A 13,511-nucleotide genomic window follows, 5' to 3' on the forward strand; every position below is an offset into this window, starting at 1 on the left:
ACACACACACACACACACACACACACACACACAGGGTGCATCCAGACAGTGGAGTCACGAATATGCCAAAAGCCATGAAGCTCCACCCACGTGACAACTTGCAGCGTCGGCCAGAAAACCGGAAACTCTTTGCCGACCCTGCAAATTGCTGCGTGGGTGGAGCTTCATTTCTGCGTGGGTGGAGCTTCATTGCTGCGTGGGTGGAGCTTCAAATTGCTGCGTGGGTGGAGCTTCATTTCCATCCACCAGATACCATTACGTCATGTTGTAGTATTGTTTTGTAGTCATCAGGCAGGAAGAATCATCCGGAACTTCCTTTTCCCTCAAACCGGAAGAATAACAATAAAAGCTATCGTAGCCTGCAGCTATTGCTGCCCAGGCTACATGGTATGTCCAAAAAACTGTTACTTTTCAGGATTCAATTTCATAAACAGGAAAAGTAGCAGATATACAAGCTCGAACCATGTTGCTTTGCGCTGCGTTTAGAGCTTGCGGAACTGCTACTTTTGATGCTTTCGTCTGACGCTATTGTAGTATTATCAAGTACGGCGTTAATGTATATATATATACCGATATATATGACACGTAGAAAGTTAGAACATGGAGATGGGATCTGCCTGACAACAGCACTAATACATAAGGTTATCTTCTCATCGCATCTGATACTAAGATATGTCATGTTGGTGCTTTTGGGCTCACACGCACGCACACACACGCACGCACACACACACACACACACACACACACACACACACACACACACACACACACACACACACACACACACACACACACAGTGTTCATATAGTGACCTACATTCCTCTGCCTTTTTTTGCCTGTGGCCGGGGAGACTTTGTCGCTATTATCTGTCTCATCTGTCCAATCATATCCTTGGTCTCATCTCCTGTCCAATCGCATTCCTCGCTTCTTTGCTTTCCACCGGGCTGCTGTTGCGGATGCATTTTTGGGGCACGCTGTTCCTTTAATTTAAAAAAATTATAATAAAGAAACCCACACATTCCGTGGCCCAAATAGCATATACATGCAGATTGCAGAGGGCCCTCCTTGTAACTTTGACATTAAACAAACGCTGATATTTCCTTGGTTGTTGCGGTTCCGGCTGCACCCTAATTATTTCTCTTGCACGGGTTGAAAGAAACAGCCACGTTTCTGTGCATCTCCTCCATGCATATTGGGAATATATGGTGGAGGGGAGAGGGGGGGAAATGAAGCTTTTGAAAATTCTTTGAAGCTACCGTTTTTAGTTATCAAAGCTGCCTTTGTAGGAAGCATGAATTTTGCATGCGCAGGTTTAAGGGAACTTTATGTGGACATGCGTTGTGTGCGTGCGTGCGTGCGTGTGTGTGCGTGCGTGTGTGCGTGCGCGTGTGTGCGTGCGTGCGTGTGCAATATCTGGGTTTTCTTTTCTTTTTTCAGTGGCCTGCAGTGCTGCTGATTTGAAGAAGGCCAGCGAGTAGAGTGATACATAGTGGCTGATGAGGAGAATAACACATCTTGCTTTTTTGGTCTTCCTGCAGCAGTATATGACTGAGCTATAGAGCGTATAGGCTTATAGGTAGGCAAGCACGGTCAGGACCTGGACCAATTAGTGGCGTCTCGATTGGGGCCAGATCAAGTCAAACCAAGACTAGTCAGATCTGGCCCAGAATATCACCAATTACACACCCCATGAAGTCTTGAATTATTTTTTTGTTTTGTGTTTTTTTCTGCATTCCTGAGCCAATAATTTGATGACCGGGTCATCGGACAGTTTTTTTTACTTTTTTTTGGGGAGGGTGGACTGTACTAAATATGGTCAATGGTGTTTCAACTATCCTTTTCATTTGATCACAGTGATAGTGTGTGTTTGTGCATGCGTGGGTGCCTGCGTGGGTGCCTGCGTTGGTGCATGTGTTGGTGCATGCGTTGGTGCATGCGTGGGTGCCTGCGTTGGTGCATGCGTTGGTGCATGCGTTGGTGCATGCGTGGGTGCCTGCGTTGGTGCATGCGTGGGTGCCTGCGTTGGTGCATGCGTGGGTGCCTGCGTTGGTGCATGCGTGGGTGCCTGCGTTGGTGCATGCGTGGGTGCCTGCGTTGGGGCGGAAGCCATGCAAGGTACCAACCAGCACATCAGGAGCAATTTGGGGTTCAGTGTCTTGCCCAAGGACACTTTGACATGTAGACAGGAGGAGCCGGGATTCAAATCGCCGACCCATGGATCATTGGACAACCTGCTCTACCTCCTGAGCCACAGCCGCCCCTGTGTGCCTGCGTTGGTGCATGCGTTGGTGCATGCGTTGGTGCATGCGTGGGTACCTGCGTGCGTGCCTGTGTACCCTACTTGATCATACTACACTACAGCGTCACACAAACGTATCAACAGTCACAGATCGATAAGCTCAAAAGCTTGAAGTTTGTAATTGTAGTTTGCTATTTTTGAATTAGAATCCTGATGCAGTACTTGAAACCACTAATTTATAAATGTCTATCAGAGTCTGTCACAATAACCCTAATCCATCCTCCCCAAATATTAGCCCTATAGACCAGTGCTTCCCAAAAAGTCCCAAAAGAGATATTTGATGTTTGGCCCGGCCGGGACCCAAACTATAGTGAAAATAGCAGATCTACAAGCACACAACGTATCGCTTCGCGCTGCGTTGCGAGCTTGTAGATCGGCTATTTAGCTGAGGTGTACAGTACCACTAGTAATCCACGGAGGGGTGCCCTGGGCGCAGCCATAGCTGAGGTGTACTGAAGTGCACTGAGCTGAAGTGCAGCTTGACACCACCGCTCCATGGATTCGTCTATAGCAGGGGTTTTCAACCTCTTTCATATCATGGACCATTCATTATTTAATTGCCATTTGAGCCACGGACCACCATTTGATGACATTTAGCCTCTCAGACACAAAGCTTTGAATAATTATTTTGTTATCGTTGGATAACATTTTGTCCAAATTCCATGCTGTATTGATGTTGGTACCAACCATACCATAATTATGAGAGATAACATAGGCAGATGTTGGTCAAAATAACAATTATGTAGAACTTATGTAGACTTCTTTTAAATTAACTAATGCAGACTAATGAAACCAAATGGACCTCTATAAGGGTCCATTTGCTTACCAACTCTCCATCATTTAGCTGGAGACCACCTGCTGGAACATCCTCAAGGACCACTGGTTGAAAAACACTGGCCTATACTCACTTAGTCAGGGATGTATGTCTATCTCTTTTACGACTCCTGGCACCATTGCTATAGCCAGTTGTCAAGCTAAGCAGCTAATCCTCAGCCAGGCTTGGCAGTGGCCCAACCGTCTATTGGCCTCTCAACGCTAACCCAACACACACACACACACACACACACACACACACACACACACACACACACACACACACACACACACACACACACACACACACACACACACACACACACACACACACACATCCAGCAGCACCCTCCCAGTCAGCAGCACTACTTAACACCCAGCACCCAGCCAACTCTCCAGCCAGCAGCTGCCAAGCTCTTCCAGTTTGAAGTGCTATCGATCTGAGCTCCACTTTTTTTCCCCTTCGACATTACAGGAGGTCTCAGGCATTCCCCAGCCAAGCTGTTGCACAGCAATTAAGTACCACTGTGTGCGTGCGTGCCTGTGTGTGTGTGTGTGTGTGTGTGTGTGTGTGTGTGTGTGTGTGTGTGTGTGTGTGTGTGTGTGTGTGTGTGCGTGTGCGTGTACGTGTACGTGTGCGCACATCTGTGTGTGTGCGCTGCAGTTTGTCATAGCATTGGCTTTGTTAGAAATGAAAGAACAATATTCGTTATTAATCGGACCAGCATCGGGCTGCGAAAACAATGATAGATCTATTCTAATCGAGCGAGGTTTTTCATTCGAAAATGATATCAGACAATTATTTTATAGCTTTTGTTTCCTTCATATTAGCATTGTCATAAAACTGGATGAATGTAGTTCTGCCTTCAGTTGAGGAATGTTTTATTTGCCTCAATCATTAAGGACTATACAGTATTATGAGCTAAACCTTTAGACATCGGCTGGTGTGACATACATTCATTTAGGGGCATTAACTTGACATTTTTTTAGCCTACCAATATTTACAACAAGGGACTTTATGGAAAAACAAGTCCAAAGTTGCTTATAATAAATAAGCAGAAATGGCAACGCTGTCCTGTCTGTCCAACCTTCACCCCCCCCCCCCCCCCCCCACCCCAAGTGCTGGGCTGGGAGAGGAGAGGAGAGGAGAGGAGAGGAGAGGAGAGGAGAGGAGATGAGATGAGATGAGATGAGATGAGATGAGATGAGATGAGATGAGATGAGATGAGATGAGATGTGGTGGTGGTGGTTGGTTGGCCGCGGTTCGTTTTTTCCAGCTGGGAAAAAAACTGCAAGATGTATTCAGTGTTTCTCTCTATACGTATATGTCGTTGCCAGGCAACAGCCAAGCTGGAGGTATTTACAGTTAATAAAAATGTGAGTGACATTAGCTAAAGCACTCATTTGCTCTTGAAGAGTTGAAAAGAAAAGTGGGACTGCGTGAGTTTGTAGTGCTTGATTGATTGGCAGTGTATGTGTCTGACTGATCGTGTGTGCGTGCGTGTGTGTGTGTGTGTGTGTGTGTGTGTGTGTGTGTGTGTGTGTGTGTGTGTGTGTGTGTGTGTGTGTGTGTGTGTGTGTGTGTGTGTGTGTGTGTGTGTGTGTGTGTGTGTGTGTGTGTGCATATATATGTGCAGAAGGCTGTTTCATATTGAGCACAAGGTCTTTTATTCTATTGAAGGTGCCGTTTGTTCTCTTCCTGCATTTCTGAACCCTTATACACCAAGCACTGATGTAACCTGTTATTCTGTCTCTCTCTTTCTGCAGGCTTTGAAAGCATCCTGGAAGGCTTGTTTGGGCCAGGACTAGTCAAAGATATCACCTTATTTCAAGGTAAGTGATGAGCATATTACATCAGTGGCGGATCAGTGTACTCACACTTTACTTAAGTAAAAGTATCAATACTGCCATGTAGAAATACTCTGTTACAAGTATTGGTATCAAACTGTATTTAAAGTACCAAAATTAGAAAGTACTCATTGTGCAGAATGTCCCATCTCAAAATATATTGTGCCAGGGATAGGGACCTCCAGAAGCAAAAGACTTGAGTTCAAAATGTTTGCGTTAAAAAAAATTCTATTATTTGAATCTATTAAAATGTTCACAAGCAGAACTAGGCCTACAAGCTCTTAGCACTATGAGCTTGTATGCTTTTGAATAGCTAAGTATAAAATATGGTTAAAGTGGTTAAATGCTGTGGTCTTATTTTTTTCGATTTGTGCACCAAACTTTGGTGCCGCTCTTACCACTAGGGCCGAGCGCCTCAACGTTGTAGAGCCTCACTGGGGGCTTGTGGTACGGTACCCCACCACCAATCCACCATCCACCCCTGTGGTAGTTTGGTGATGATGGCACCCCACCACCACCATGCACCCTTTGGTAGTTTGGTGACATTATCAGAAGCGTGGGCTGCGTGCGGAGGTCGGACATCTTTCAGTGTGAAAAGATAATGAGTTCTTCCTTGGGAGAGAGAGAGAGAGAGAGAGAGAGAGAGAGAGAGAGAGAGAGAGAGAGTTGAGAGAGAGAGAGTTGAGAGAGAGATAATATAGTGTTTCTATAATAGGTTGAAAGCTGGTTGTGACTAAGCTCTGTTGTCATATAATGTGTTGTATAATATTCTATCCTTTGAATATTCTACTTATTATTATAATTTGTTATCTCTGCAGAATGTTGCCTGTTTGGCTTTAATGATTTTCAGTCAATTCTGACGTATTTTTTCTGTGTATCATAATTCAAATACCCACATGTTTATGGTATCTGACAGACTTTAGTCTCGTTTAACCAGACAACTATTCCACAATATCCGAATGCTAGTATATAGAGTCTGGAACTACACCTGTTGACCCACCGAGAGAGGAAGCTGTCATCTGTTTGTCCTTTTACATTCACGGAAATATATCTTAAAATATCTTTAACTTGTTTAATTTCTATTTCTGCTAAGCAGCAAGCTATATTATGCTTAGATCATTTATATCTAGCATATACCGTATATGCTTAGATAATGTATATTCAGATCAATTTGCGCAACTGTAAAGAGAAAGCGGAAGTGGGGATGAGGGGTTACATCCGCTTTATCGCTTGATCATTTTCAGGATTTATTTATTTATTAGTTTGTTAGATTTTGAAAAAAATGAAATAGCCTACCATGAAGAAATTAAATAAAATTTATGAGAAAGGTCATGGAAAAAACACGGCCCCCTCACGTATTAGGAGAGCAGTATGAGTCACCAGAACCAAGGATGAGTGTTTTTGATTAATCTAACAGTGTTTGAAGTTATAATGGGTTTGTATAGGCCTAAAGGGTGCATGTCTGATAGAATGTATATTAAATGTCAATATGTAAAAAAACAAAAACAAATCGCACCTGTGTGAAGTTCAAGTGAGTGGTGCAACTCTGTGTGGAGGAACGCAGGAACGCGCCCAGGGTGCCGGGCCGGTTCCGACGAGCCGCTCCGCATCCGAAACGGTCGAGAAATGACAGAGTTACCGTGTGGGGACGCCCACACATCGGTACACTGTACTGTACTGTACTGTACTGTACTGTACTGTACTGTACTGTACTGTACTGTACTGTACTGTACTGTACCGAAATCATCATATATACAGTTAATGTGTGTGTGTGTTAGGCTGCACAACAGTGATACTTGGTTGTGAAAACCAACCAAACGCTATTTTCGTGCTCGGACAGACCCAGCCAGCCAGCCAGGGACTCAGGGACACACAAAGCTCCGTAATGGATTGGCTGCAAAAAAACAAAACAAAAAAAAACGCCTGAGTAGATGATAAAATGAACAATTTAAAAAAAGTGAAATATCCCTTTAACACTAAATCTAAAACTCAATTATAATTGAAATGTTCAGTCTTAAGTCTCTCCCTCCCTCCTTCTCCCTCTCTCTCTCTCTCTCTCTCTCTCTCTCTCTCTCTCTCACTCACTCTCTCTGTCTCAATGTATAGAGAAATTAGGTCAAAATGGCCTCTTGCAGTCATGTGACCCAACCCCCACCAACTTCAGGCATTTTTAGAATTTTTCAGGCGCGTCTTTCCGTTATTTTCACTTATGTGTCATGTGCAACAACACACGCACGCACGCACGCACGCATGCACGCACAACGCACACAATGCGCACAACGCTCGCAGAATGCATATACACCACACTATTGACTCACATACTGACCTACAGATACATACAAATATACTGTGCATGCCACCTTGCTTGGACTTATGCCCCCCCCTCCTCCCCCCCACATCCACCATGAAGCAAGCGCACACACTCGGTCGCGCCGAGAGTGAAGGCGGGCAGGGGGTCATGTTAGCACTCGGATTGGAGCTAATTGGCTGCCTTCCTGGGGATGTAGTAAGTGGCACAACCACAGGGTTCAAGAACGCCTCACCTTTAGCCTTTTAAAATACGCCATTGGGAGAGGCAGTGAGAGAGAGCGATAGAGAGACCTGTAGTTGTAGTATACCCAATGCCACATGGAGGGAGAGAGAGACCATTGGTCAGTCTGTGTCGTTGTGAGGTTTTGATTGGACTGAGTCACAGGTCTGTACCAAAAGACTCAGGATGTAACAGTCATCACGCACGCACGCACGCACGCACGCACGCACGCACGCACGCACGCACGCACGCACGCACGCACGCACGCACGCACGCACGCACACATATACACATATACACATGTGCCCGCTTCCTTCAGGTAGACGGACGATTTGTGCACTTCATTGTTTAGGGCTTATAGGCGATTCTATTTTTCAGTTTTTTTGTCTATTATCTCTTTATCATCAACGGAGCGTGTCTCTCCCTCTTATGCTTTGTTTCTGTACCAACCTATTTCATGGTCTCTCTCACCTTCTCTCTCTCTCTCTCTCTCTGTCTCTCTCTCTGATGTTGGTCGAAAGAGGGTTTTTAAAGAAATGTAGCGCCATGGCAACAGCCTATAGTCGTAGCCTCAGCTGTACAAAGTGGATGTGTTGATGCCACTGCCCTCCTCTCTCTCTCTGTCTCTCTCTCCCCCTTCCTCTTCAGTGTCTCTCTCCCCCTCCCCTCTCACCTACATTAATTGTTTGTCTAATGTTTTCATGTTACCCATGCCAATCACAGTACTGGTACCGTTCTTTCAGTCTTTGTCGCCAGCAACACATTGCGAAGTTGTCCGTCGTACACCTGGCCTAATGGGAGGATTGTATTGTATTAGCTGGTACCTGGCCTAATGGGAGGATTGTATTGTATTAGCTGGTACCTGGCCTAATGGGAGGATTGTATTGTATTAGCTGGTACCTGGCCTAATGGGAGGATTGTATTGTATTAGCTGGTACCTGGCCTAATGGGAGGATTGTATTGTATTAGCTGGTACCTGGCATTGAAGGGACATGTACTGTTACTGTATTGTATACTCAACAAAGCCAGAGCGAAACCGGGCAAACGGTCTTGCACTCTTTATTCTTTGTGTGCTGTGCTGGCTGTCTTTTTGTTGTTTTGAAAGTTAGGCTATCTATGCTGCTGCAGTGTCTGAAGGAAGCCAAACAAATATAAGTTTTACTCTTATGTACCCGTACACAAGATGTAACAATAAAGTACAACCTTGAACCTTAACAAACCCTCCTTCCAGACTGTATCACTCATCTCCATTCATAGTTTAGAATCCCATGCTTCTTTCAAACAGTAAATAAGGGGAAACCAAACGAGAAATAATTTGCTTAGAGTCGTGGGGAAGATGTAGGAGCTTATTGAAAGTGTTACTCTCTCGTATGTTTTCAAATTGTGGGATATCCTCCCTGATGTAATTTGAAGATAACGGAAATAATGTGATTGGGGTAGCTCAAATGTCATTCTTAACTGTTGAAACGATGCAAAGTGTTTCTCTATATATAGGTCTCCGAAACTATGCGCTTTCAACTTGTAGAATGATAGATGAATAGAATAATTTTGGACTTTTGGAGGTTTCCACCCGACATAATCGATTATGCTTTGCACATTCTGTGTAGATGCATACATTTTCACACAGACAGACAGACAGACAGACAGACAGACAGACAGACAGACAGACAGACAGACAGACAGACAGACAGACAGACAGACAGACAGACAGACACACACACACACACACACACACACACACACACACACACACCGCGCACGCTAGCACAGCCAGCACTTACGACTGTGTTTTTAAGTATCACTGTTTTGACATTTGTCTTTGTCTGTCTATCAATGGCTATTTGAAAGAAGTCCTTGACAGGGCTAATGTATGCTGTATTTAAACATGTGTTTTGTGCCGATATCAGGGACACATCTCTACAGCAAGTAAGCGATGAGACAATTAAATCTTCTTAGCCAAGCTGTACAAGGACATAGGGCACGCACGCACGCACGGACGCACGCACACACGCACACACACACACACACACACACACACACAAGAAAGAAATAAATGTATGTACAATACATACTTTCATACATGCATACTGTATACAAATGCCCGCACGCACGCACGTACGCACGCACGCACGCACACACGCACGCCACACACACAAACACACACACACACACACACACACACACACACACACACACACACACCATGACAGTCAGAACTTAAGTGCCCACGCAACAGTTCATTGAATGTGGGCGTTATCGTTTTTAAATCAATCATCTCAACATCATGTCTCTGTTAAATTGCCCTATACTGCGTGTGAATCTGTGAAGTTATGAAGACGTGCTAATTTAGTCATTTGATGTAATTACCTCGGCGAGTGGATTCTTTTTCATGCCATTGTTTTGGATTGCAGAGCGTCACCGTTGTCATTTGCTCCTGTGTTACAGACTGCGAGCCTGAGGGGGTGTCGGATTGGTCGTTTGATGACAACTGTCTCTTTTGCTGCTTACGACGGGAGAAAGTGAAGGTAACTGAAGTGGAACCGATCTATCTATCTATCTATCTATCTATCTATCTATCTATCTATCTATCTATCTATCTATCTATCTATCTATCTATCTATCTATCTATCTATCTATCTATCTATCTATCTATCTATCTATCTATTGTTCAACAACTACATTAGTATTACGACTACATTACATGCTATCACAAAAGCATAAAAAATCTGCAAGCTCTGCTATTTTTGCTGTTTTGATATTGAATCCTGAAAAGTAACATACCGCCCCCATACCGCTATATGGTATGGGGGCTCTGGTTCACAAACTTTGTAGCTCAAGACACGAAAGAGAGATTAGTCGTTTGCCGGGATCCAAACTAAAATATCAGATCTAGGAAGAAAATAATATAAAAACACAAAGAAAAGCAAAAAGCACCAGCAGCATTGTGTAGTGGAATCTGGCTAATTTATGTTTTTCACTGAACTCGGACCATTCGGCCCCCCCCCCCCCCACCCCCACCCCCCTTCCTCTCCCCTTCACCCCCTAACACCACCACACCCACCCACCCAAATCATTATGATGGGCCGCTTTCAGGACCTAAACTGGGGGTCAAGACCAATAGACCATGACAGTTGAAAATGACACAAATACACAAGTACCAAAACAGTGAGAGAGAGAGAGGGAGGGGGGTGGTAAGAATGCTCGACAGCAGAGGGTACTTCCTCAGAGAGACGTAAACAATAACATCCCAGAGCGTAAATTTTGTGTGAAAAATGCTCCCTTATACACAAGTCAGACTTAAATGAACACTCCGTAATTCACTGTCTGGACAAAGCCGAGATGTACTACATTATGTGTGCAAGTACATACGCAAATATATGCAAATATATGAACACTATAAAACCACAATTTTGGTGGGCAAACAAAAAAAGAGCAGAAAAGGACAGAATGACGGACGGGAAGGAGAGATATATAATGAGATGGAGAGCAATGGAGGAGAGTTGTACAGCAGTGGTTCTCAACCAGTGGGCCGGGGACCACCAGTGGTCCTCCAGGGTGGTCCCCAGCTAAATGATGAAGAGTTGGTAACCAAATGGACCCTTAATAGATCTTTAACTCTTGATATCGTACAAGGATACCACCGCCGAGTGGCTGAGCTCAGACGGAGGCTGTGGAAGGAGTTGTCTTTCTGCCCTGCAGCAGAAAGCCTTCCACTCAGTCCACAACAGCAACAGCTTGAGGTTCTCAGTCACCACCACTGAGGAATCCACATGGATTCCGTAGAAGTGAGCATTCTATGGATGCTGCATGCCATGCAAGTTTACAACACGCCGCAGCTATTTCGGTTATTCGTTCTTTAAAGACTAAAGAGTATTTCAAGTGGTCAAACAAGGGGTTAAATTTTCCCGAAAATGATCTCAGATATTACATGAAAGGCCTTCATCAAAGCTGATGAAGACTGTGTACGCTGAAACGCATCCATTGTTGTGCATTGATATGCACAATGAGTGCCGGCCGGTTCCTTTTGTATTTGTAGCATTTTCTGGCCGTGCACCTCTTTATTTTGGAGTGTTTGCGTGCAAGTGTGCTTTCTCTACATTTTGGTAAATACAATACAGTAAATGAGGTCCCGTATTAGATATGGTACAAGTGGTTTCAGCGTTTCAGATTACACAGCCTTCATCAGTGCCGTGAAGGCCTTTCATGTCATATGAGATCATTAGGATTTTCGGGAAGATTTAACCATTTGTTTGACCACTTCAAATACTCTTTAATCTTTAAACAACGAATAACCGAATTAGCTGCAGCGTGTTGTAAACTTGCATGGCAAGCATGTCTTCTATGGTGCATGGCATGCTTCCATAGAAGACATGCTGACTTCTATGGATATGACTGAAATCAGTGGTGGTGACTTAGAAGTTGAGAACTTTACTGAGAACCTCAAGCTGTTGTGGACGGAGCGGCAGGTTGTCTTTCTTTCTTCTTCCACAGCCTCTGTGTGAGCTCAGCCACGCAACGGTCCATGGTATCCACCTCTCTGCTGCTGCAGCCTGCCGCTCTGCACTGGTTCAACGTGTTCCTCAGCTGTGTGGGGAGAGAAGGGACCCGTAAGGGTCCATTTGGTTTCATTGTACGATCGCAAGAGTTAAAGATCTATTAAGTTAGATCGTCTCCTCCGTCAACTTCAATGTTAACTGTTAATTTATCTCGGAATCTTTTCCCAGATTGCGTTTTTGGTCAAAACAAGCTTTATTCATTCCGCTTTATTCATAACTAAATTGTCGCTGGTGGCGGTTAAAAAAACGGGTGAATTGAAATTAGATTGCAGCTCACTTTACATAGCCATTTTTATTTCTGGTTGCTCTGAAAAGACGTGTCAAGGGAAGAACAGGGGGCGAAATTAATCGGGCAGTACAATGGAGTTGCTCTCCTCCAAACAGATGAATGTAGAATCATCACAGATGTAACAAGTAAAAAAGTGTTTTTTGTGCATAGTTGTCCATCGTGTTATTTTTCCAAGTAACAAGGAAAGGGAAGAAGAGGGGGGGGGGGGGGGGGGGGGGGGTTCGGAGATCAAGGCAAGAAATAAAATGTTAGAAGCTAACAGACAGCACACTGGGGTCTCTCTTAGCTAATTTACAAGCAGCACAGCTGTGGAGTATCTCTTTGCCTTCTTTACAGTACAAGTCGATGTACTGTGGTTAATTCTGTAAATATATTGCTCTCCATCTCGTTATATCTCTCTCCTTCCCATCTCTCTCATTCTGTCAATTTCTGTCCTTTTTTTGTTTGCCCACCAAAATTGTGGTTTTATAGTGTTCATATATTTGCATATATTTGCATATGTACTTGCACACATGTACTGTAGTACATCTCGGCTTTGTCCAGACAGTGAATTACGGAGTGTTCATTTAAGTCTGACTTATAAGGGAGCATTTTTTACACAAAATTTACACTCTGGGATGTTATTGTTTACGTCTCTCTGAGGAAGTACCCTCTGCTGTCGAGCATCCCCCCCCCCCCCCCCCCCCCCCCCTCCCTCTCTCTCTCTGTTTTGGTACTTATTTGTGTCATTTTCAACTGTCATGGTCTTGACCCCAATTTAGGTGCTGAAAGCGGCCCATCATAATGATTTGGGTAGGTGGGTGTGGTGGTGTTAGGGGGTGAAGGGGAGAGGAAGGGGGAGGGGGGGTGGTCCGAATTCAGTGAAAAACATAAATTAGCCAGATTCCACTACACAATGCTGCTGGTGCTTTTTTCTTTTCCTTGTGTTTTATGTATTTTCTTCGTGAATCGACGAGTCAACATACGTTTTTTCTGGCCAGCTGTGCATATCGTTGCCGTCGGGCAGAAACCTCATATTTTAGCTTTTCAGTTTTTTCCGTAAATCAATGCCCTACTTGATCATACTACAGCGTCACACAAAAGCACCGAAAGTAGCAGATATACAAGCTCGAAATGTGGCGCGAAGTGACACATTTCGAGCTTGTATAAATCTGCTACTTTTGCTGTTTTTCAATT

General features: G+C 44.3%; 1 protein-coding gene across 1 annotated transcript in view; it reads left to right on the forward strand.

Annotated features, from left to right (window-relative positions):
* The window catches only part of lcor (ligand dependent nuclear receptor corepressor), a gene marked incomplete at its 5' end in the record, with an annotated part of 84,554 nt that overhangs the window by 48,712 nt on the left and 22,331 nt on the right, over positions 1–13,511 (forward strand). The window contains 2 exons of the mRNA XM_079498397.1: positions 4,880–4,945; positions 9,936–10,015. Coding sequence (XP_079354523.1) covers positions 4,880–4,945; positions 9,936–10,015 — 146 coding nt within the window. The remainder of the gene's footprint in view (positions 1–4,879; positions 4,946–9,935; positions 10,016–13,511) is intronic.

Source organism: Electrona antarctica, assembly GCF_951216825.1.
Source record: "Electrona antarctica genome assembly, chromosome: 4".
Lineage (NCBI taxonomy): Eukaryota > Metazoa > Chordata > Actinopteri > Myctophiformes > Myctophidae > Electrona > Electrona antarctica.